Genomic DNA, 21,226 nt, shown 5'->3' on the forward strand with positions numbered 1-21,226 from the left:
TCTGCATGATGCATTTTATTACTCAATCACATTATTGTGATGTCATTGAACATACATTCCTTTTTTGGTATCCAAAAACAACAAAATTAAGTTATTAGTCAAGATATCATGAAGAGAATAGTGGACTAACTCCTGATCATGTTTGGGTTCAGCTTTCAGATGCCTTATGGTGCCACCCTCATCTGTTCAAACAATTATGTGCAAGTATAAACACTATGGAGATGTCTAACCATGAGACATTGCAGGGATGAATGAGTTTTGTTGAGAAAAGTGTTTATCATCTTCAGAACAAAAGAATCTTTAAAATATGTTGGTTGAGGCTCATCAGAGAGTGTCATAATCCACACAGGAAGACATTAATCCACCAAATGAAACATACAACACATACACATACAAACAAAAACATAGACATCCTCTAACTGGCAGCTGAAATTGATATATTAAGTAATAATATGTTTTTTTTACTTCAGGCAAAAGGGGGAAGCTTTTCAAACTTGGCAGATTTGTACTATGTTGGTGTTTCACTGAAGGACACATTATATATTTCACAAAACAGATGGCCTCATGATGAAAGGAAGCTACGTGCAAATTTTGAAGCTACATCTTAAGTCAAACAGGAAGTCAAAGCCAAGGCATGAATGGGTTTTCCATATGAAGAATGAACCAAAGCATTAGTTAGATGAACTTAGATCTGGAAGAAATTTTGTGGCCAGAGATGACAAAGTAGTGTATGTGAGTGAGGGGTAAGCCAACCTGACTTGGTTCTGTCAGGATTTACCAAAACTCCAGTGAATTATGATGAGAAGCTTGTGTAAGCACCAGCAACCCTCCCAAACCCACAAGGGACAAGGGTGTTGTTAAGAAAAATAAATTTAAAATAAGCTAGTTTTAAAATTTAACATGACTTGATAGAAATAGCCTAATTATAGTTTTAACATGACCTTATTGACCCTTATTTTACCTGTAGTTAAAGCAGATTGTTTGCCAAGATCTCTGATCTGCCGTTTGTCTGTCTGGGAAACAATCAGTAGGAATTTCCAGCTTTTCACACTCATCTGTGAAAGCCATAAAGCAGCATGAGTTTGGAGAAGCTCTCCTTAGACAATGGGAGCAAATAGCTTTACAGAGAGGGTCAGAGACAGGTCCTGGTTAGATGAGCAAAGATACGCCTTATTTGAATAAATTAAAGAAAACGAGATAAAACTTTCCACACAGAGTAACAAATCAGATTTGCGCTTGCAATTCTCCAAAGACGTCTTTGCTGTCTGTTTGTCGTTTCCATCTTTTGTCTTTTTCCTTTTCTCAGGTAAATGCATGTGTTGTCTGTGCTCTGAGTTTTCTGATGTTGTGTGATGTGYTTTTCTGGTGATAGTCTGCATCTGTCTTGAATAAATGCTGATTATTGTGACGCTGTCATCTCTGTGTGGCTTTTGTTTCCATGCATGGAATCATTGAATCCGGGAACACAAGAGAATATAACGAGCCAGAAGTTAATGATTTTATTCTCTTAATAGTGTAAAGAAAATGGATGGATGGATGGATGGATGGATGGACGGACGGACGGACGGACGGACAGACAAGCCGGGACAAAATGATGGCACCTCTGGAAAAACTGAAAATAATTTGAGCATTGGAACATCTTATGGTCCAAGGTGTGTGTCCTTTACAAATGTCTTCAAGTTCGTAATCAATCAGTCTGCCTATTTAAATGGTGGCAAATAGTCACTGTGCTGTTAGGAGTCATGGTATGCACCACACTGAGCATGGACTAAAGGAACCAAAGGAGAGAGGTGTCCCAGGATATTAGAAAAAATATATAGACAAACATATTAAAGATAAAGGTTAGACCATCTCCAAGCAGTTTGTTGCTCCTGTGACAACAGTTTCTCATATTATTCAGAGGTTTAAGGTTCAGCAGTTTATAGCCAACTTCTCTGGCTGTGGGCGGAAAATTGATAAATTGAAGAAAAGATGGAATGGTAGCCAAAGAGCCCATAACAACCTCCAAAGAAGTTAAATGAGATCATACTTACGAGTCATTGCCATTCACACACTCATTCACATGCTGATAATGTGGATTGTACCCACAGCTGCCCTGGGGCAGTCTGACAGAAGCAAGGATTATCATCTCTACGTTCACAGATGATAAAAGGAAGCATGGAAAGACAAAAACAGTGTCCCTACTTTGAAACATGAGTGAAAACTGCTAATTTTCTGGAGCTATTTTGCAACATTTGGCACAGTGCGTCTCAAATCTTTGCAGGGTATGCTGCCTAGCGTCTGGAGGCTTGGTCTCTGTCACAGGTCAAGGATCTTAGAACAGAAAATTGACCCAAAACACACATCTATAAACACCCAAGAGAAAACGAGCTGTTGCCTTGCAGCAAGAAGGTTCTGGGTTTGATTTCCGGCCCCGGTCTTTCTGCATGGAGTTTGCATGTTCTCCCTGTGCATGCATGGGTTTTCTCCGGGTACTCCGGTTTCCTCCCACAGTCCAAAAACATGACTGTCAGGTTAATTGGCCTCTCCAAATTGCCCCTAGGTGTGAGTGTGTGTGTGTGCATGGTTGTTTGTCCTGTGTGTCTCTGTGTTGCCCTGCAACAGACTGGCAACCTGTCCAGGGTGACCCCGCTCTCGCCCTGAACGTTAGCTGGAGATAGGCACCAGCAACCCTCCCGACCCCACTAAGGGACAAGGGTGCAAGAAAATGGATGGATGGATGGATGATTCTTAACCGGCCTTCTATGATCCCTGATCTAAATTATATTGAATATCTATGGAAGGAGACAAAATGTGCTGTCTAGAGAAGACAGTCTTTAAATCTGAGTCAACTGGAGCAGTTTGCCCACAAGGTGTGCATCAAATTACCTCTGGGCAGGTGAAGAAGTCTCATTAGCAGTTACAGCAATTGTTTGATTGTAGTTTTCATTGCCTCAAAAGGTTGTACAACAATTAAATTATACGTACCATCATTTTTGACCAGGCCTTGTTTCATTATTGTTTTTTATAGTGATTCTCTTGAACAACAATTCAAAAGCAATCATTGAGTAATTTTCACTATATTTTTATTCATTATTATTGTTGTCTATTTTATCTTATTTTAGAAACCATTGTGGGCTTTTCGGTCATTAACAGAGGGGCATCAACAATTATGTCCATGTATAACTTTAAAAATGAACTGATGATGTGCTTCTTTGTCACACTGGCTGAAACTCCAGAATTCAATTGATTCTTTGAATCTCCAAGCCACTTTTAGCACATTTCTATTGATATGCAGTGAAAAGATTAATTGTTTTTAGGTCTTGTTTTTGTAATATGGATAACTTATTTTTTAGACAGAAGAGAAAATTATCTGATAAATAACTAGGTGTGGCAGCTCTGTCCCTAATCTCTATTTATGTATAGTGTTATAGCTCAGAGTCTGATCAATTGGTTTATTGTTCAGAAAGAAAACAGCAGAGATCACAAACTGACTGACCATAGGACAATGCTACACTGTTACATAAAGCTAAAAATGCTTTTTAAGCCTGTAAATTTTAATGGGTTCTTAAATGCAGAGGCTCAAAATGTCAACTTAACTTGGGCGACAAAATAAAGTAAATAGTTTGTTTAATAATTTTGGTGGCTATAAGATGTTCAAACTCAAAGTTTCTGTTAATAATGAGTCATCATCTAAAATCCTGAACATTTTTTAAAAAATCTCTCTTTCTCACTGTTTATTCAATGTCACATGTTGTTTTTATTTTAATTATGTAAAGCACTTTGAAATGCCTTGCTGCTGAAATGTGCTATACAAATAAAATTTGATTGATTGATTGATTGAACATTTGTTGGAGCTACATCTATTCAAACCAACTGTGATCATAGTGTTTTTTTTAAAGATGCAACAGTTGACTTGCAGATGGCACTGGTCATAAACGGTCCGATTAATAAACATTTTACGATCGGTTCCCTGCGCCCGATTTTTGTGCCATGTTTGTTTGCAACTTTTCTTCTGTGTTGTATTGTCTTTAGAAAAGAACTATTGATGGTGCACACAAAGCCAACATATATTTAAAAAAATGAAATAAAGGCACAACAACGGAAACAAACCATATGTACATACAGGAAATGACCTTTGATTATATATTCTGAGGTAACCAATCAGATGATTTGACAGTCAGGATCTCCACACCTCCCACAACTATAAAAGCATCTTCTTTCTGAATGAAGACAGTGTCACCATGACTCTGTTATGGCTTACCACATTGTTACTTCTTCATCAAGGATGTAAGTATTTTTGTCATGAATCGAGATGGAATATTTTCTTGTTAAAGTATATGATATATATACTTTACGATATATATATATTTTGGTTCATTTCAATTTAATATTGTTTTCATGTTGTTTTCATTGTTTCCCCCCCAAAATAGATTCTTTGGTTCCAGTGATCACAGTTGAACTTGGTCAATCTGTGACTTTGACTTGTGCTTTTAGTTTGAAATATCAGAACAACAAATGGATTTTCTGGTACAAGCAAAGTGCTGGAGATATTCTGGATTTAATCGTGATGCAGCAGCGAACGACAAACCCAAATTATGGACCAGCATTCTCTGCTTCAAAATTCAGTGTAACGAACTACAGCAGTCTTACAATTTTCACAACCGTTCAACAAGATGAGGGAATGTATCACTGCGCTCAAATGGACGCACTTGACTTTATATGGAGTGGGACTTATGTATCCATAAAAGGTAAATTAATCATCTTTCTTTTCCAGTATTTCAGATATTTTTTTAACAAACAGCTTAATCAGTGTGTATCTTTGAATTCCAACTGGACATAATGATGTTACTGAAAAATATATAATCTAAGAAGGAAGCATGGCCTAAGGGGCAAAACCAAACTTTTAGTGGATAGTTTGTGATGACTGGCTTTGGAACCAACATGCAATATTTAATTTCAATATTAATGTTTTTTTCTGTGTTTTTACTATTGTCTTATATTCTATTAAATAAATGCAGACTGAAAGACAAAAACAAGTTATTGCAGTTTCTGCATCTATAATTAGTGAACTGTAGATTCTACAAATGTCCATTGATTGTTCCTCCATGTACAAAGTAAATTACCATATTTTAATTCATATTTGATACTGCGCAATGTTTTTCACTATAGTGAGTATAATCATATGGAGAAAGTAGACATTTTAAAAGGTCTGCAGTTGTAACAGTCAAATGGTCTGTGCTTGGTTTCAAAATTACATTTAAATATTTTAATATGTGGAGAACCGCAAACTCACAAATGTCCTTATTTATGAAACAATGATGAACGTAGTATAAAATTCTGTGGGAAAACAATGTCAACCCAAAAAACACTCAATTTGTAAAATTAATTTATAACTGAAAGTTAATCATACAAAAATATAATTTCCTTATTTCCTATTCAAATAGCATTTTTAAAAGTGTGAACATTGTTTTAAAACAGCCGAGATTTTCTTGTGTGAATTAATGATTGTATGTGATGAGTGTTGGCAATTTAATACAATATTATAAAACACCAAAGTTAAAATCAATGAAAAAAATAAAAATAACTGTACTTTGTGAGCTGTAGATCATTAGTGAGTTCAAGTTTAAAGTTTTTATTGCCAAATTTGATACAAACATTTTTCAAACATAACCCTCGTTTTCTTATTTGATTTTGTTTCAATATAATATTTCACAGGAATCACTGAAAGGACATCAAACTACACAGTTCTTTCACAACCAACAATCTCAGATCCAACAGGTTCAGAGACTCTGCAGTGTTCGGTCCTCTCTGACTCTGAGAACACAACCTGTTCAGGAGAACCCAGTGTGTTCTGGTTCAGATCCAGATCAGAAAAGTCTTTTCCTGACATGATTTACACTGAAGAAAAAAAAGCTGAAAATTGTGAGAATAGATCTGACTCTCCGAAGAGATGTTTTTATAACTTCTCTAAGAATATCAGCTCTTCTGATACTGGGACTTACTACTGCGCTGTGGCCACTTGTGGACAGATAATATTTGGAAATGGAATTAACCAGAGAAACGGTACGACTTTGCATAACATCATTTGAAGGATTCAAAATGTCCAAAATCATAAAAATAAGTAATCGTTTTCTGAAGCAATGACGTTATCTAAATGGAGGAAATGAAATACTTTGCCTTTTTTTTCTAGGCAAAACAAATGAAAACGACATGCTGGTGGTCACAATCTGTTTGGTCACTTCTGTAATTGGTAATATTGTTTTCATTTGCTATCTAACGCGAAGATCAGCATGTCAACAATGCAAAGGTTTGTTTCAGTGACTGAATAAATTTTTCTAGAATCACAATAAATAAAACACTAAAATTTAGTAATCATGTGCATCACTTCCATGTTTACAGAAAACTCTTCTTCACTGAAAAGAAACAACTTTAGCCAAGTAGTAAATGATGTAAGTACTTTGTAATGTTCAGATATATTGATTAGCACAATGAAGAAATTAGATAAATAACTTTGATTGTAAATGTGTTTTTCCAAACAGACTGAAGCTGGACCTGATCTGAACTACGCTGCGTTACATTTCTCTGAAGGGAGAACATCAAGAGGAAAGAAGAAGAGAGAGTTGATGACTGAATGCGTGTATTCACAGGTTAAAGGATCAACTTGAATACAAGTGTGTCAGCTTGTATAGAAAACCACTTGTGAGATGCAAATGCAAGTGTGAAGGCAGGAAGGAAGCTGAATGAAAGACAGATGTAATGAATAAAAAATAATTTTCAACATTTTATGTCAAATTCAACTACATATTGTAATGTTTGAAAAATCAAACCTGATGGATTGCTGTATGTAATTGAAATATCTTAAAAATGGAAAATAATACTGCTTGATGTAAATGGATCTATCTGATTTTCATAAATACAATACGCATTTGTGTTTACTGTTGAACAGTGGATGGTGCATCTTTGAGTTATGAAGAGTTTCAGTCTGTGCAGGGAGGACCCAGAGAGCAATCTTCTTTTTTTTTTTTTAAAGAAATGTTTGTATCACCTTCTTATCCACAGAGAAATGAGTCTCCTGAAAGGCTCCTCAAAGAGGAAGACATCAACACGCCAAAAGCAAGATAAAGTACAAGATTACAGTTTGCAAAAGCACAAGTGAACAAAAAGCTACCTTTTTGAGATTATCAAATTTGTGGTCAGAACTGGCAAAGCTGTGTTTAAGTGTAGTGGAAGCAAACTTGATTTTGTTACATCAAGATGAGCCAAAACTCCAGTAAATTACTGTGAGAAGTTGTCAAAGGACAGACAAAATGTTGAACCCAAGTCAGACCGTTTCAAATATACTTTTATGAAATACTACGGAAATTTGGGTGAGCTTCTGATTTTGAAGAAAGCAATAAAACATTTAATTATTTTAGCATTTAGAAATGGTTAAACCTAAAGTAGAAAATGTTAATTTTGAGTTGACATCGGAAAGTCAATTTGTTCTTCTAGTCTTATTTACACACATCACATATATGAGTCTAGATATAAAGAAACTATGTGCCTTTTGTTGAACATCTAGCCACATCACATCTAGGAAGACTGCATGCCGCTTTCAATGCATCTACATTTGTATTCCACATGATTTAGGATGAAGGTTCAAGTGCCATATTATCACCGTCTTATGTTCTCCCACAGCTATTGAGAAACTATTGGTTGCTTGAGGAATGGTCTGTTGAAGTTTTACATTTTACCTAATAAGTTCGAGACATGTGCAATGCGCTAGTTCGACAATATGAAGCTTCCTGGAAATTGCCGGCACTATAAACAACAATTCCTCACTGCGAAGACATAAGTGTCGAGCTGATCTCGGCGGATGTTGATGTTAATTAAATATTTTGAAGCATGGCCAACATGGACTGATTGACTATATTCACTTCTTCAGCTGCCATTGTAAAACTACAGGCAGACTACAATCCTAAAACAACACAGAGAATCACAGTCATCGTTCACAACATCTCCTTCCGTTTGCTGATTGGTCCGACTGAAATTCTACAGGAGAAATCTAGCTTAATGGGAGAAATCCCTCAAGGAGCACAGAAGAGAGATATCAACTGAGGAGAATTGCATAGGAAAGCAATGACCAGGTTGATGTTTCATAGACTCAAGCTAAACGTTCTCCAAGGAGGTTAAGCAACTCCAACAGCAGCATAATCTCTGGCTTTAATTTAGAGCCCAACTCCAGATGTCATTATTCAGGATTGTTCTGGTCTTCTGCATATTCCAAGTCCTCCTTTTTTTCTCTGAAGCAGCAGTTCTTCTCATGGGCCAGGTCTTGAGTCACTAACCAGTCAGTCAGCAGTCAAGTGATGAGTTTTTAGAATCTGTGCTCGTCTTCACCAGTTGCTTGATTGCCTAATTATTTGTAGTGTCTATTATTAAGTAATTTTTTTTAATTTTCCCTTTTCAACTTTCCACTGATTAAATATCATGTATCTGTGTGGGTTTGAAAAGCTGGAACTAACATCAAGCTGAAATTTAGAAACAACACTCCACATATAGCAGTTCTTACCTGCATTTGGTGCCTGGTTGTTCAAACAAACTACTGAGTCAGGAAACAGAACAGAAACTAATTAACTAGTTGCCTTTCCATCCTTAATTTTCACACCTTCATGAAACCCACTTAACTCTACCAGAAAAGCAGTCCTTAATTGTCCCGATAAGGAGTCACGCTGCTAACTTACAACCTGTGACATAATATTTCAGCAACAACTGTAAAATCACCATAATTATTTTATGATTTTCTAACATAGAAGCATAGCTCTAGAGAAACACTTAATAGAGCACTTGGAAGTCAAGGTGCATTTCTAAACACATTTGAAAATTTTACCTATATGTTGATTAATTATCAGCTACAGAGCCCCCTAGGGGACATGGGGAATTCTTTAGCGTTACCTCACAATAGGTTTTCTATTCCCTTGCAATAAATTTGCAAATACATCCTGATCTGTTTTGTATAAAGTCACAAATGTCAATTTAAAATTGCAAATTTATACACATTTATTGAGGCTTTCTTAACCTATACTTTTGTAACCCTTTGGTGCAAAAATCTGATTGAAAATCAATTAATTAATTGTTTGTATAAGGCTGAGATGGAACTGGACATTAAAATGGCCCTTTATTAACCAAACTACCACCACAAAAAACAGACAATCAAAACTGTCAGATGACTTTGTTACCCTGTGAGAATAACTCAGAAATGGTCCAAATAATTTGGATGTATTTTTTTCCTTTTTCTTCTTATGGAAAGTTTCTGTTTATATCTTAGAAGGCCTGCAAAAACCCATGTTTGACTTGTTTTGCTTTTGTATTTTGTACATAGGTCTGTGGTGCATTTCTATCCTAAAGAAAAATATACAAAACTTCGGGTATCTCACAAACGAGATACTAATAAACGGAGAAACCTTATGAAACCTTATATTACAGCAGACAGACTTTCAATATTCAGTTATGCTGCATGAACAGACCAGTACATTATTGTGATCGAACGCAAAAGTATTGCAATGGAATGCAATAATTTTGGAAAGTAATGCAAAAAAAAAAAAAAAGTTTTCCATGTCCCCTAGAGGGCTCCGTACAAAGTACACTCTGTATTAAGTACACTTCTGCTGTCACAGAAATTGTAATTAATCAATTCCTTTGATCAATCACCTTTTCCTCCACCACAGTTTTATTTTAACAACTGAAAATAAAGGTGACACATTTTATCTTTAGCCATATTGAGATAGGATGACAGTTTTCATTTGTCTGACCTGCAGCTCTGGAGTTGCAAGTGGCTCTTTGGTTCACCATGTGCAATAAAAATGAAATAATGCCCTGTTCTTCTTTGTACGTTTCATTCTTTTCTTCTGTGCTTCCATGAAAAAACACAGGCCTCACCTTGCCATTCCTGGTAAATTTGGTCTAGGACAGTCTTTCTCAACCCTGGTCCTCATTGCCCCCCTGCTCTGCATGTTTTAGATGTACCTCTAATTGTATCACTCAGAGAACCTAAAACAGGCAGGACAGGGGGGTGGTGAGGACCGGGTTTGAGAAACACTGATCAAGAACCTCCACACTTGACAGCAGGTTTTGGATCCACTTATTTGTGTTTATCTGCATTTTCTCACATGAAGACTGACACCTGCTGGCCTACTTAGAGTTTGCAACCAGCTCCTACTGCTCTTACTGTGAGAAACTAGCAGCCTCCTTCCAGTGTCAGAAGTCCCACTGGAAGGAACTGAATTGTGTCTGTTTTGTTCTCTGTTAAAGGCGATTGTGTCATGATTATTCATGACCTTGTTTCTGTTTATATGTTGACTTTAGCAGAGAACGACTTACAATGCATGAAGAACCAAAGATATTTAACAAAATGAAATAAAGGCATAAAAAAGAAGCTCACTGTACAGGAAATGCCCTTTGATTGTATATTCTGAAGTAACCAATCAGACGCATTTGACACTCACAATCTCCCCACCTCCCCTAGTTACTAAAGGATATTTTTTCTGAACGAAGACAGTGTCACCATGACTCTGTTATGGCTCACATTGTTACTTCTTCATCAAGGCTGCAAGTACTTTTCATGAACTGAGATGGAATATTTTCTTGTTGAAGTATGTGAAATAAATATTTCACATACTTCAACAATCTAATATTCTTCTTTTCCAGTTGTTCTTTATTGTTTCAATTCTGCTTTTTCCTGGTATAGATACATCAGTCCCAGTGATCACAGCTGAAGTTGGTCAATCTGTGACTTTGACATGTGAGTTTAATACGAAATATCAGAGCAACACATGGATTTACTGGTACAAGCAGAGCGCTGGAGATACTCTGAATTTAATCATAATGCAGCAACGAACAACAACCTCAAACTTTGGATCACAATTCGATGCTTCAAGATTCAATGTAGTGAACAACGGGAACAGCAGCATTCTTAAAATTATCAAAGCAGTTGAACAAGATGAGGGAATGTATCACTGTGCTCAAAGGGACACACTTGAATCTACGTGGAGTGGGACTTATTTATCAATAAAAGGTAAATCAGTCATCCTTCTCTTTCATTATTTTACAGATACTTTAATTCACAGAGAGATCCATGTGGATCTTTGTCTGAGTCCTTCTGGACAGGATTATGTTTCTGAAAGAAGCATACAAGAAGCATGACTCAGGGAGCAAAAAGGTATCTTAGGACCACATTTTCAGTCTAACTTTTAAGGACGATCACGCAAAGTCTATCTTCAATATTTTTGCAAATATAACATGTCCTTTTTGTTTTTCTATGGTGTTGTATCACATAACATTTGAAATAAATGCAGACTGAAAGGCAAAATAAATTTATTTCAGTTTCTGCATTTCAGTTCCAGCATCAACAGTTATTATATTGTTCAAATTGTTTCTCAAAGGATGAAGGAAATGATTAAATTTTGGTATGTATTTGATACTGCGAAATGTTTTGCACTACAGAGGCGGGTATAACTATATTGAGAACTAGAGAACTTTGGTTGTAATATTTAAAAGATCTGGTCTTAGCCAAGTTTGGAAATTACTATCCACTCTGCTAACCCACACACCAAAAATGTTACCATTTGTTAAACAATTAGGAAATCAATATGAAAAGTTGTGAAAAATCTCCATCAAGCGCAGAACTCCGTTTGTAGATTTCTGCAAAAACATTGGATGCCCCCCCAAAATTTAGTGGAAATTACTTTTTTATTTACTATTCTTTACCGTTATTAATATTATACAAATCTTGGTGTATATTTGTTATTATTTAAATAATTTTAATAATTTGTATTTTAAAAGGAGAAAAAAAAAATTATAATTGTTCTATTAACTGAACTTCACAGTGAGGACATTTTTTCCAACATGATTTTAAAAAATTAACCACGATCTTTCACATTTGATCAAACATGGAAGATACAATTAAAGAAAAAAAGAAATAATTATATGGAATTATTAGAGCTGTAGAACTTTAACAAATACAAATACTGACCCCCTTTTGTCAAACACACATTTTTAACAGAACAGAACCGAATTAAAAAATAGACAAACATGTTTATGTCTTTTTTTTACCAAATATGTCACAAAAATGCTTTCTTTCCCGTAGTACTGTAGTTGTATTATTTAAGCTTACTGTATACAATTTCACAGGATATCAGAGGACATCAAACTACACTGTTGTTCAGCAGCCAACGGTCTCAGGTCCCGCCCGTCCAACAGGCTCAGAGACTCTGCAGTGTTCGGTTCTCTCTGACTCTGAGATCACAACCTGTTCAGGAGAACCCAGTGTGTTCTGGTTCAGATCCAGATCAGTAAAGTCTTTTCCTGACATGATTTACACCGATGGAAAAAGATCAGAAAACTGTGACAATATATCTAACTCTCAGAAGAAATGCTTTTATAACTTCCCCAAGAATGTCAGCTCCTCTGATGCCAAGACCCTCTCCTGTGCTGTGGCCACATGTGGACAGATATTATTTGCAAATGAACTGAACCTTGGAAATGGTATGACTGTGTAAATCAATTATTCAAAATGTCTAAAATAATCATTAAAAATGATCTTTTCTGAAGCAATAACATGCTTTTGTTGTAAGGAATGACAAACTTTCTCTTTGTTTTCTAGATAAAACTGATGAAAACAACATGCTGCTGGTCACAATAGTCGCAATAATCTGTTTGGTCATTTCTCTAATTTGTAATATTGTTTTCATTTGCTTTCGAATACAAAGATCAGCATGTCAACAATTTAAAGGTTTGTTTCAATGGCTGAATTATATTTTTCAAAGATGCAGATGCAAGAAAAAGTTTACTAAAAATCACAAAATAAAAATGGCGTGTAGACTGAAATTGACTATGTGTTGCTGCCACTTTTACAGAAAGCTCTTCTTCACCAAAAGGAAACAACTTTAGCCAAATGGAAAATAATGTAAGTAATAATCTAAATCACTTAATTTATTTTTGGTGATCCAAATCAATACATCCGAGTATTACAAAATAACTGAGTGTAAATTTTTTTTTAAATAGATTGAAGCTGGACCTGATCTGAACTACGCTGCATTACATTTGTCTGATAGTAGAAGATCAAGAGTGAAGAAAAAGAGAGAGTTGATGACTGAAGAAAGTGTGTATTCACAGGTTAAAGGATCAACTTGAAAATGACGTATGGCAGCTTTCATTGAAAACCACTTCTGAGATGAAAGAGCATATTGTTGCCGACACACAATCAAAAGTTGTGAATTCAAATAAAACTTTGAATAGAAGACAGATGTGATGAAAATGCAATTTTTTTTATTTTAATACCATTTTATTACCAAAATTTTATTTTCCACCTTTACCATATATATATATATATATATATATATATATATATATAAAAAAACCTGTTGGCATCTTTTATGTATGTGAAACGCATAATGAATGGAAAACAGCTCTATCCACATGGATCTTTCTGACTTTCCACACAGAACTGATATAATTGAGACTTGTGTTGTTGAATTCTAGTTGTAATTTTGAGTAATAAAAAATCTGTGAGCTCTTTGAAAAAAGAACCGATCAACTTCTCCAAACATCTAAATAAATGCAGCTACAGGATTGTGAACTTTGGAAAGAAAAGCAGCAAGTCATTTCAATGTTTCACAAGTAAAACAACCAGGCTGCTCCCACTTAGCATCACGCTTCCATTCTTCACTTTATCAATCCTATTCATGTTCTGAATACACAATAGCCAAGTCAGAGAAGACAGATGAATTCTCAGATGAATTAAGTGAATATGGTAGACTAGAACGCAATTCAACTACTGCTGCACCTCTGCTAAATTCAACTACAAGCTCCTTGGTGGAGGTGAGAGAGATGATGGAAAAGTATCCAATTAGTCCAGTCCAGAGTAAAAGGTAAAAGTGTGGCTGTGGGCTTGAATATCTCCTACCAGACTGGAAGGAGTTGACAGGATGTGACGTTTCTCTTCATTCGGTGTATGGTTTAGCTCACCAATCTGGTTCAGTTGGCAAATCAGAATCCAGGATCTGGAACTGGACCTGAAGCAGGAACCTAGAATGTGTAAAACAGGCCTGATAATCAACCCTGGGTTTGTCAATATCAAAAATCATTCTATACATGTACATATCTTTTCTTTCTTATCACTGTAGTGAATAAGTTTATATTATAGAGATAATTAAAATCATGCCAGTACTCAATATTCATTTTTACATTTCTCAATATTTCATTTTAGCATACAATAGAAATAGTATTTTACCATTCAAAGTATTTTCAGTTTAAATGCATCAAGGTAACAAAACATATTCAGATCAAGTTAGTTTAATGAAATAACCAGGTTTAACAATAGTTTAACAATAACCAGGAGGCTAGCGCTAGCATGCTAGCTCCCAAACAAACGCTCACTAGTTCCCACTTGTCAAACCGTGTCATCAGTTGAAGGTTTTGATCTACAATCACACAAACCCTTTTCTAAAAGTTGAGAGGCATATCAGTGAGAGACAGCAATATGAACATTTGATAGAGGCTTATAAGAAGCCTACCTGCAGCAGGGACTGACAGCCCGGTGAGCAGCACCCCATGGGTGCGTTCACACTGCAGCCTGAAGTGACCAATTCCGGTTTTTTTTCCGGGACCGTTCACACTGCCCAGCACCTCCCGACCCCACTGAGGGACAAGGGTGCAAGAAAATGGATGGATGGATGGACGGACGTTCACACTGCCAGTAAATGCGACGGGCAAACGACCTGAAAGTGTCCCGCATGCGCACTAGAGGGCGCAATAGCGTCAGCGTTCTCAGTGTTCTACCAACCGCCATACAAAGAAGAAGTGCTCAGTCTTTGCTGAAGTAAACATGGAGGCTAACGGTGGAGCTTAGCTTACATATTTGAAGTTGTTGCCGGGCCAGAGCAACATATTAACTTCATCCTCATATAGTCCGTTATGGTTGTTTTTCTTCCCGCTTGCGCATATGAGGAGACAGAATTGTGAGATTTGTTGAGAATCAGTGACGTTCAGTTCGGATGAATGCGACCTGGACGTTAGGTGGCTTTTTGTCACATTCGAAAAAGAATCCGACCTGTGCTGTTCACACTGCCATGAAAAGATCGGAATTGGGTCACTAAAGGCTTTAGTGTGAATGCACCCCATGACAGGAGCAGCTGTCTATTAAGACGCTGACCTACGGCTGGTCATGTGACACTGAAACCACGCGAGAACAGACACACTTAATGGTGTTTGTTCTTTGGTTTATTTTTGCTGTTATACGCATTCAGATTTTAAGTGTTTCAGGAACCCCCTATCATTCATAGAACTTCTTTCATGTGAACTGTGGATACTGCCTTTAGCGTTGGGGATGCCTGTGCTGCTACAACATAGTTTGCATCACAGTTAGCCAGTTAAACAACTTGCACACAAGAATAGTTTTATTTCCCAGTGTCCAGTTAAATTTTTGAAGCCAAAATTAGAGTGGGCCGAGAAGCAGCTTTGTGGATGGAAACCAGGATATGCCCCAAAACGATTCATCACATCTCAGGAACTGCAGAGTTCCTGAGATTTCAGAGAATAATCTGCAGATCTAAAAATAAACACTCATATTAATGAGAAATGAATATGGGACACAGTGAAAAATTGACTTTTCACTGTGAATATCCTTCCGAAAACATGCCATGGCAGTGTAATGAAGAGGGCTTCATTACTGGGACTGTATTTACTTAAGTCACTGTATAGCACTTTAAAAGCACTTCATAAGACACCATTTATAGGTTCCGGGAGAGGCCATTGAAAGTGGGGGGAGGAAATTGTTTATGGGTTTTTTGTTGTGTTTCATTTGGTGTAAGATAAAATATTATAAAAAGTAAATTTAAATGTTTATATTTAGTAAAATGTATTTTATTTAAATAGGTGGAGATTTGTTAAGTGAGATCCCCCTGTGAATTGGAGGTGGTTGGGTCCAACACAGCTGAAACTATTTAAGCCTGCAGTTTCCCCTGTGAAATGTGGGAGTGTGTGTGTGTTGATGCTGTGAGAAGAATAAACCCACTGCTGTTTCCACCTGACTCTGCCTCAAGTAGTCTGTAACTGTAAAATCCAACCGCAAAAGGCCGCCTTGTTACAGCAGTCCAGAACCTCTAGAAAACCACAATACAAGTTACCATGTTTCACAGAAATTTGATAGATGTATAATTTGAAACATTTCCAGGCAAACATTTGAAGTGAGAGGTTTCAGCACATTCTATCACCATCGTTCCCATCTGAAATTTCTCAAGTTTTTAACTGAGATTTGATTTTTCATCCCTTTTATCTCAAAATAGATGGTCATTTCATCTAATAATTGTTTTCACAACAAAATAAGAATCAATACCACTAAGAAGTACTCTGTCATTGTTTCTGTCATTTAGATGAGCCTTCCCCAGTTATGATGATATGACTTTGAGGTTTAGTCCTTTATTTCACTACCTTAGCTTTTTGTGCATTTTATAAAGGTGAAACCTTTGATCCTCACTCGTTTACTACCACAGAGTTCACTCATGTCTCCTGCATAGATCACCTTTGCAGTAAAACTGTTTATGTGAAAGCTGTAGCGTCATCATCCAATTATGTTGGTGAATTTCTAATAGTTGTCTTTGGTTGAAACATATTTTCTTAATTACTAAACCCCTTTAAATAATAGAAATACAGCATGTGATTTCTTTCATACTTTAAATATTTATTGATTTCCCTTCTCTGAAATATGATGATGTATGCACTATAGAATATTGTAGCATCTGATAAGCATTATACATGTAAATTATTTGTATTCTTTGTGGTCTTCAAAGACAAAAGAAAAACTAAACTAATGGTGGTGCTACTGAAAAGTCCATAGCACAAAAACATTGTAATTTTCTGCGTAATAAAGTTTTGCTATGCCGTGAGAAACCTTCCTTGTAGTTCTTGACCCATGTGGTACCTGTAGAACAGAACAAATAAACCTGTCAAATATTCAAATTACTACATGAAAGCACAAAACCTAGAATAGAAGCTCACTGTACAAACAGGAAATGACTTGTTATTGTATATTTTACGATAACCAATCAAATGCATTTGACACTATGGACTGCCACGCCTCCCCAGGTCACTAAAGGATCAAGAATCAGAATGAAGACATTGTGACGATGACTCTGCTGTTGCTCACACTGTTACTTCTTCATCAAGGATGTAAGTAATACAGATGTATAAAGTTTGAAAGATATGTTTTTGTTTCATATTATCAAAGATGTTTTTTTTTTTGTTCAAAGTAACATTTTTCATGTTGTACCAGTGTTACATATTTTCTACCTGCTTCTTTTTTTTCATATTGCAGACACTTTGGTTCCAATTGTCACAGTTGAACTTGGTGAACCTGTGACTTTGACTTGTGCTTTTACTGACAATTTTCAGAGCACCACATGGCTTCACTGGTACAAGCAGAATGCAGGCGACACTCTGAATTTGATTGTAAGTCAGCAACATTACATAAAACCCACTTACGGACCAGAATTCTCAGCTTCCAGATTTAATGCGACAAACACAAAGAAAATGAGCAATCTAACAATTTTGAAAACAGTTCAAGAAGATGAAGGAATGTATCACTGTACTCAAACGGACATGTATGGATCTACCAGCAGTGGGACCTATTTGTCGATAAAAGGTAATCAATGTAAAAAAAAACCCTCAAAAATTCATTGTTGCAGTGTGTCTGAACATCCAATGATGACAGTTGGACATCAAATATTGATGATGAATATTCATTTTATTTTTAATATTTTACACAAGTATACAATCAACAATTTTAACAGATGTACAATGAAACCGTTTTTATGAAAATGCTTGAAAATATTTTTGGATAAAAATGTTGCTCACACTAATACAGGTCAAAGCTTGTTTTATTTTTCCAAAACCTATAGTCTCTTTGCCAAACGTAGAAAAATGCCCTTGTTTTTAATTTAATTACTATTTGTAATCTTGCACATATTTTTTTACATATATATTTTTTATAAAATCTGATTCGTCATAGTTATGTGTTAGAGACTACTTTTATCTGCCCTGCATTTTAATCTGAATAAAAAACAACCATCTTGTTCTCCACATATTTGAGACAAAATAGCTAAGTATGAAATGATTCCTTTAGGAAGTTACTAATCTAATGTCCCAATTTCTTTGAATTCTTAGGTGTACAGAGTGTAGATTATCATAATCAAAGTATATTTGTTTTCTCATTTTGATAGTAAATTCTGAGAGGACCATGAGCTACACTGTTGTTCAGCAGCCAGCAGTTTCTCATCCCCGTCGTCCAAACGACTCGATGACCCTGCAGTGTTTGGTTCTCTCTAATTCAACAAACACGACCTGTTCAGAAGAACCTCGTGTGTTCTGGTTCAAAGCCGGATCAAATAAATCTCACCCAGATATTATCTACACTGATGGAAAAAAAGCTGGAAATTGTGACAAGAGGTTTGACTCTCAGGATAAATGTATTTATAACTTCTCTAAGAGCTTCAGTTCCTCTGATGCCGGGACGTATTACTGTGCTGTGGCCACTTGTGGACAGATAGTATTTGGAAATGGAACAAGTCTTAAAAATGGTATGAATTTGTACCAGTTAAATATTTTACGAAACAGCCAAAATCGGAACAAATAAATTATCTATTGTAGAAGCAATGACATTCTTTTCCTTTGTTCTCCAGATAAAACATCAAAAATCAGCATGTTGCTGGTCACAGTAATCTGCCTGGTCATTTCTTTGACTGGTAATATCGCTCTATTCTGCTTTCGAATGCAAAGATCATCATGTCAGCGCTATAAAGGTTTGTGTTGTACGTTTTGAAGAAGTGATTAGAGCACAAGAATTGATAATTTAGCTATTTAGAAATAAACAAATACACTCAAAATAAGAAATCATGTTTGTTCTATGTTTACAGAAAGTTCTTCTTCACAAACAAGAGGAAATATTAACCAAAAACCAGAGGACGCTGTAAGTAATAACACTATTTTTACTGCCAAATTTGTGGTTTGGAATGCTAAAAAGCTGAACAATAAAAGGTACATTTGAAATGAAAGTTTATTTTTCTAAACAGACTGAAGCTGGACCTGATCTGAACTACGCTGCATTACATTTCTCTGAAGGGAGAACATCAAGAGGAAAGAAGAAGAGAGAGCTGATGACTGAAGACAGTGTGTATTCACAGGTTAAAGGATCCGTGTGAACATGTGTGTGTAAATGTGTATGGAAACTCAAATATTAATACATGTTTATGCTGTTACTAATAAAAAATAAAGATTTGTGGATTCAGTTTAAACTTCTAATGAAAGTGAAGTGTGTAAAATCAGAATGTTTAACATGATTTTGCCTACATGGCATGTTCTTTATGTTAAATATATTAAGTAGAAATATTTAAAATTTAATTACCTTCATGTATTTAAATCTCTTCCACTCCAACTTTGTATTAAATGTATAGCTTCTAAAGTTAATATACATACAACACACAAAATTGTGCAATTAAAATTAACGTGGGGTAGTGCTCTAAATTTAATTATTGGTTTTTAACAAAAAAAAAAATAGAGGAAGCAATAGTCTTGATACATTCAGTCAAATCGTTATAAAGTTGTGTAAATTATTGCAAATATGCAAAAGGTTTTCATATAGGATGTTGGAGGTGCTTTATATAACAATTTTCTTTTAATCAATTATTTGGTGCAGATTTACTCTCCTTGATAACATACCGTAGATGTAGAGAACCAAACCTCATCCTGTGGACTTTAGTTCTTGTGTTGTCACATTTTGCAGTTGGTTGTGTTTCCTGTATTTTTTAAATTAATTAGTGTCCTAACTATTGAACCCTGGAACATTCTGGCTTTTTTAAATAAAACTAAAAAGTCTGTGTCAGTTTTTTAAGACAAAATAATTAACTCAACTTTAATCTGAACTGGATAAGCAAGTATTTTCAATGTTTCTGAACCAAGAAAAGCATCATACAGTAAGTATGACCAACATGTATTAAGGTAGCATGGAAATCACAGTGATAACTAGGGATGGCTATGAAATGGTAAAACCTGTCTCCATGAGGCACATTTACTCACAAAAGCCCTCAAAACCGATCTTTCTTATTTGCAATCATGTCTTTTTCCATCTTGTTGTATTTTCTTTCCTCAAACAGTGCCTCTGCTTTTCTGTCATCATATCATCATATTATCACATCGTTTTCTTGGACATCAACAAATTTGGTAGAGAAGTTGACACTGCTACGTATATTTAAGGTGAAACTTATGGAGTTTGTCGAGTGTTTATATTCAAAACAGAATTGCACATTTCACATCCCATATGAATTTGGAGCATTACACTTTTCTATTCTAGGATGCCTCCACCATGATTATTTCCCTTAAAGCTAACAACTGGCTCCATTAAAGGAGGAGTATCAGCGCCCTCTTCTGGATGGCAGCCACACTACGACACAGGAAGAAGGTCTAAGAGGACGTTAGGAGTTTATCGAATAGAACAATTTGAATCTAACAAACCATTATTCAACAATTGAATAATGGTTCAATTGTTGCCTATTGCCTATTATTTGTTTTTTAACCGTAATGTTGACCACTGATAGGTATAAATATCTCTTTTGAGCTATTCTAGTAGCTGATCAGACGATACAAACTCATTCAACTCTCCAAGCGGGTATACGTGTTCAGGAATAATAGAAAAATGGTAGTTCTCAAAACTACTACCGAAAATAACAAGTAGGAATAAACTCACTCTAATGTATACAGTTCTGTAAATGATATTAACACTTTTACAATGTGTCATAAACTTCTTTTACTTATGACAAGAAATGAGACAGGCATCTCCCAAAAGACAATAAGACAAAGTAAAAGGAACATCACTCTTGTATTTATCTGTTTTCAAGTTGTTATCCTTCTAGTAATAACTGGAGAAATCTTTATTGTCATTAAAGTTGTGAAACCCTTTTCTAATTGCTGCTAACATTTTTTTAAGGTTTCATTGTGTTATGGAAATTTCATTATCAAAGAATGAGAAGCTGTTTCAATAATAAGAGAAAGATTAATCTTTGTCTTTAAGTTTTTATTCAAAGGCAAAAGCGTTCGAAGACCCTTCTTACTGAGCGCAGTCAGGAGAAGAACCCTGAACCACACACATCACATCGTTATATACTTACAACAAGACAAAGACCCACCCAAAGTCTGATCTTATCTCTACTACCAGATG

At 35.6% G+C, this 21,226-nt stretch overlaps 3 protein-coding genes and 2 long non-coding RNA genes across 5 annotated transcripts; all 5 read left to right on the forward strand.

The window, feature by feature from the left end:
• Positions 1-4,234: 4,234 nt before the first annotated feature.
• Positions 4,235-6,303, forward strand: LOC103471763 (uncharacterized). Its single transcript, XM_008420943.1, has 4 exons — positions 4,235-4,269; positions 4,477-4,730; positions 5,698-6,045; positions 6,173-6,303. The coding sequence occupies exons 1-4, from the start codon at positions 4,235-4,237 to the stop codon at positions 6,301-6,303; spliced, it is 768 nt and encodes a 255-aa protein (XP_008419165.1).
• A 4,223-nt stretch (positions 6,304-10,526) lies between these two features.
• On the forward strand, positions 10,527-12,518 carry LOC108166622 (uncharacterized). Its single transcript, XM_017307019.1, has 3 exons — positions 10,527-10,569; positions 10,709-11,035; positions 12,151-12,518. Exons 1-3 carry the CDS (start codon positions 10,527-10,529, stop codon positions 12,516-12,518), a joined length of 738 nt encoding a protein of 245 aa, XP_017162508.1.
• A 120-nt stretch (positions 12,519-12,638) lies between these two features.
• Positions 12,639-13,253, forward strand: LOC103471487 (uncharacterized). The gene is made up of 3 exons (XR_534657.1): positions 12,639-12,751; positions 12,876-12,925; positions 13,024-13,253. It is a non-coding gene; the product is annotated as an uncharacterized LOC103471487 (long non-coding RNA).
• Positions 13,254-14,500: 1,247 nt separating this feature from the next.
• LOC103471762 (uncharacterized) lies at positions 14,501-19,214 on the forward strand. Its single transcript, XM_008420942.1, has 7 exons — positions 14,501-14,557; positions 17,104-17,187; positions 17,333-17,659; positions 18,237-18,593; positions 18,696-18,815; positions 18,930-18,982; positions 19,086-19,214. The coding sequence occupies exons 2-7, from the start codon at positions 17,145-17,147 to the stop codon at positions 19,212-19,214; spliced, it is 1,029 nt and encodes a 342-aa protein (XP_008419164.1). The 5' UTR covers positions 14,501-14,557; positions 17,104-17,144.
• Positions 19,215-20,173: 959 nt separating this feature from the next.
• LOC103471484 (uncharacterized) lies at positions 20,174-20,890 on the forward strand. Its single transcript, XR_534655.1, has 2 exons — positions 20,174-20,265; positions 20,363-20,890. It is a non-coding gene; the product is annotated as an uncharacterized LOC103471484 (long non-coding RNA).
• Positions 20,891-21,226: the final 336 nt, after the last annotated feature.

Source organism: Poecilia reticulata, linkage group LG10, assembly GCF_000633615.1.
Source record: "Poecilia reticulata strain Guanapo linkage group LG10, Guppy_female_1.0+MT, whole genome shotgun sequence".
Taxonomy (NCBI): domain Eukaryota; kingdom Metazoa; phylum Chordata; class Actinopteri; order Cyprinodontiformes; family Poeciliidae; genus Poecilia; species Poecilia reticulata.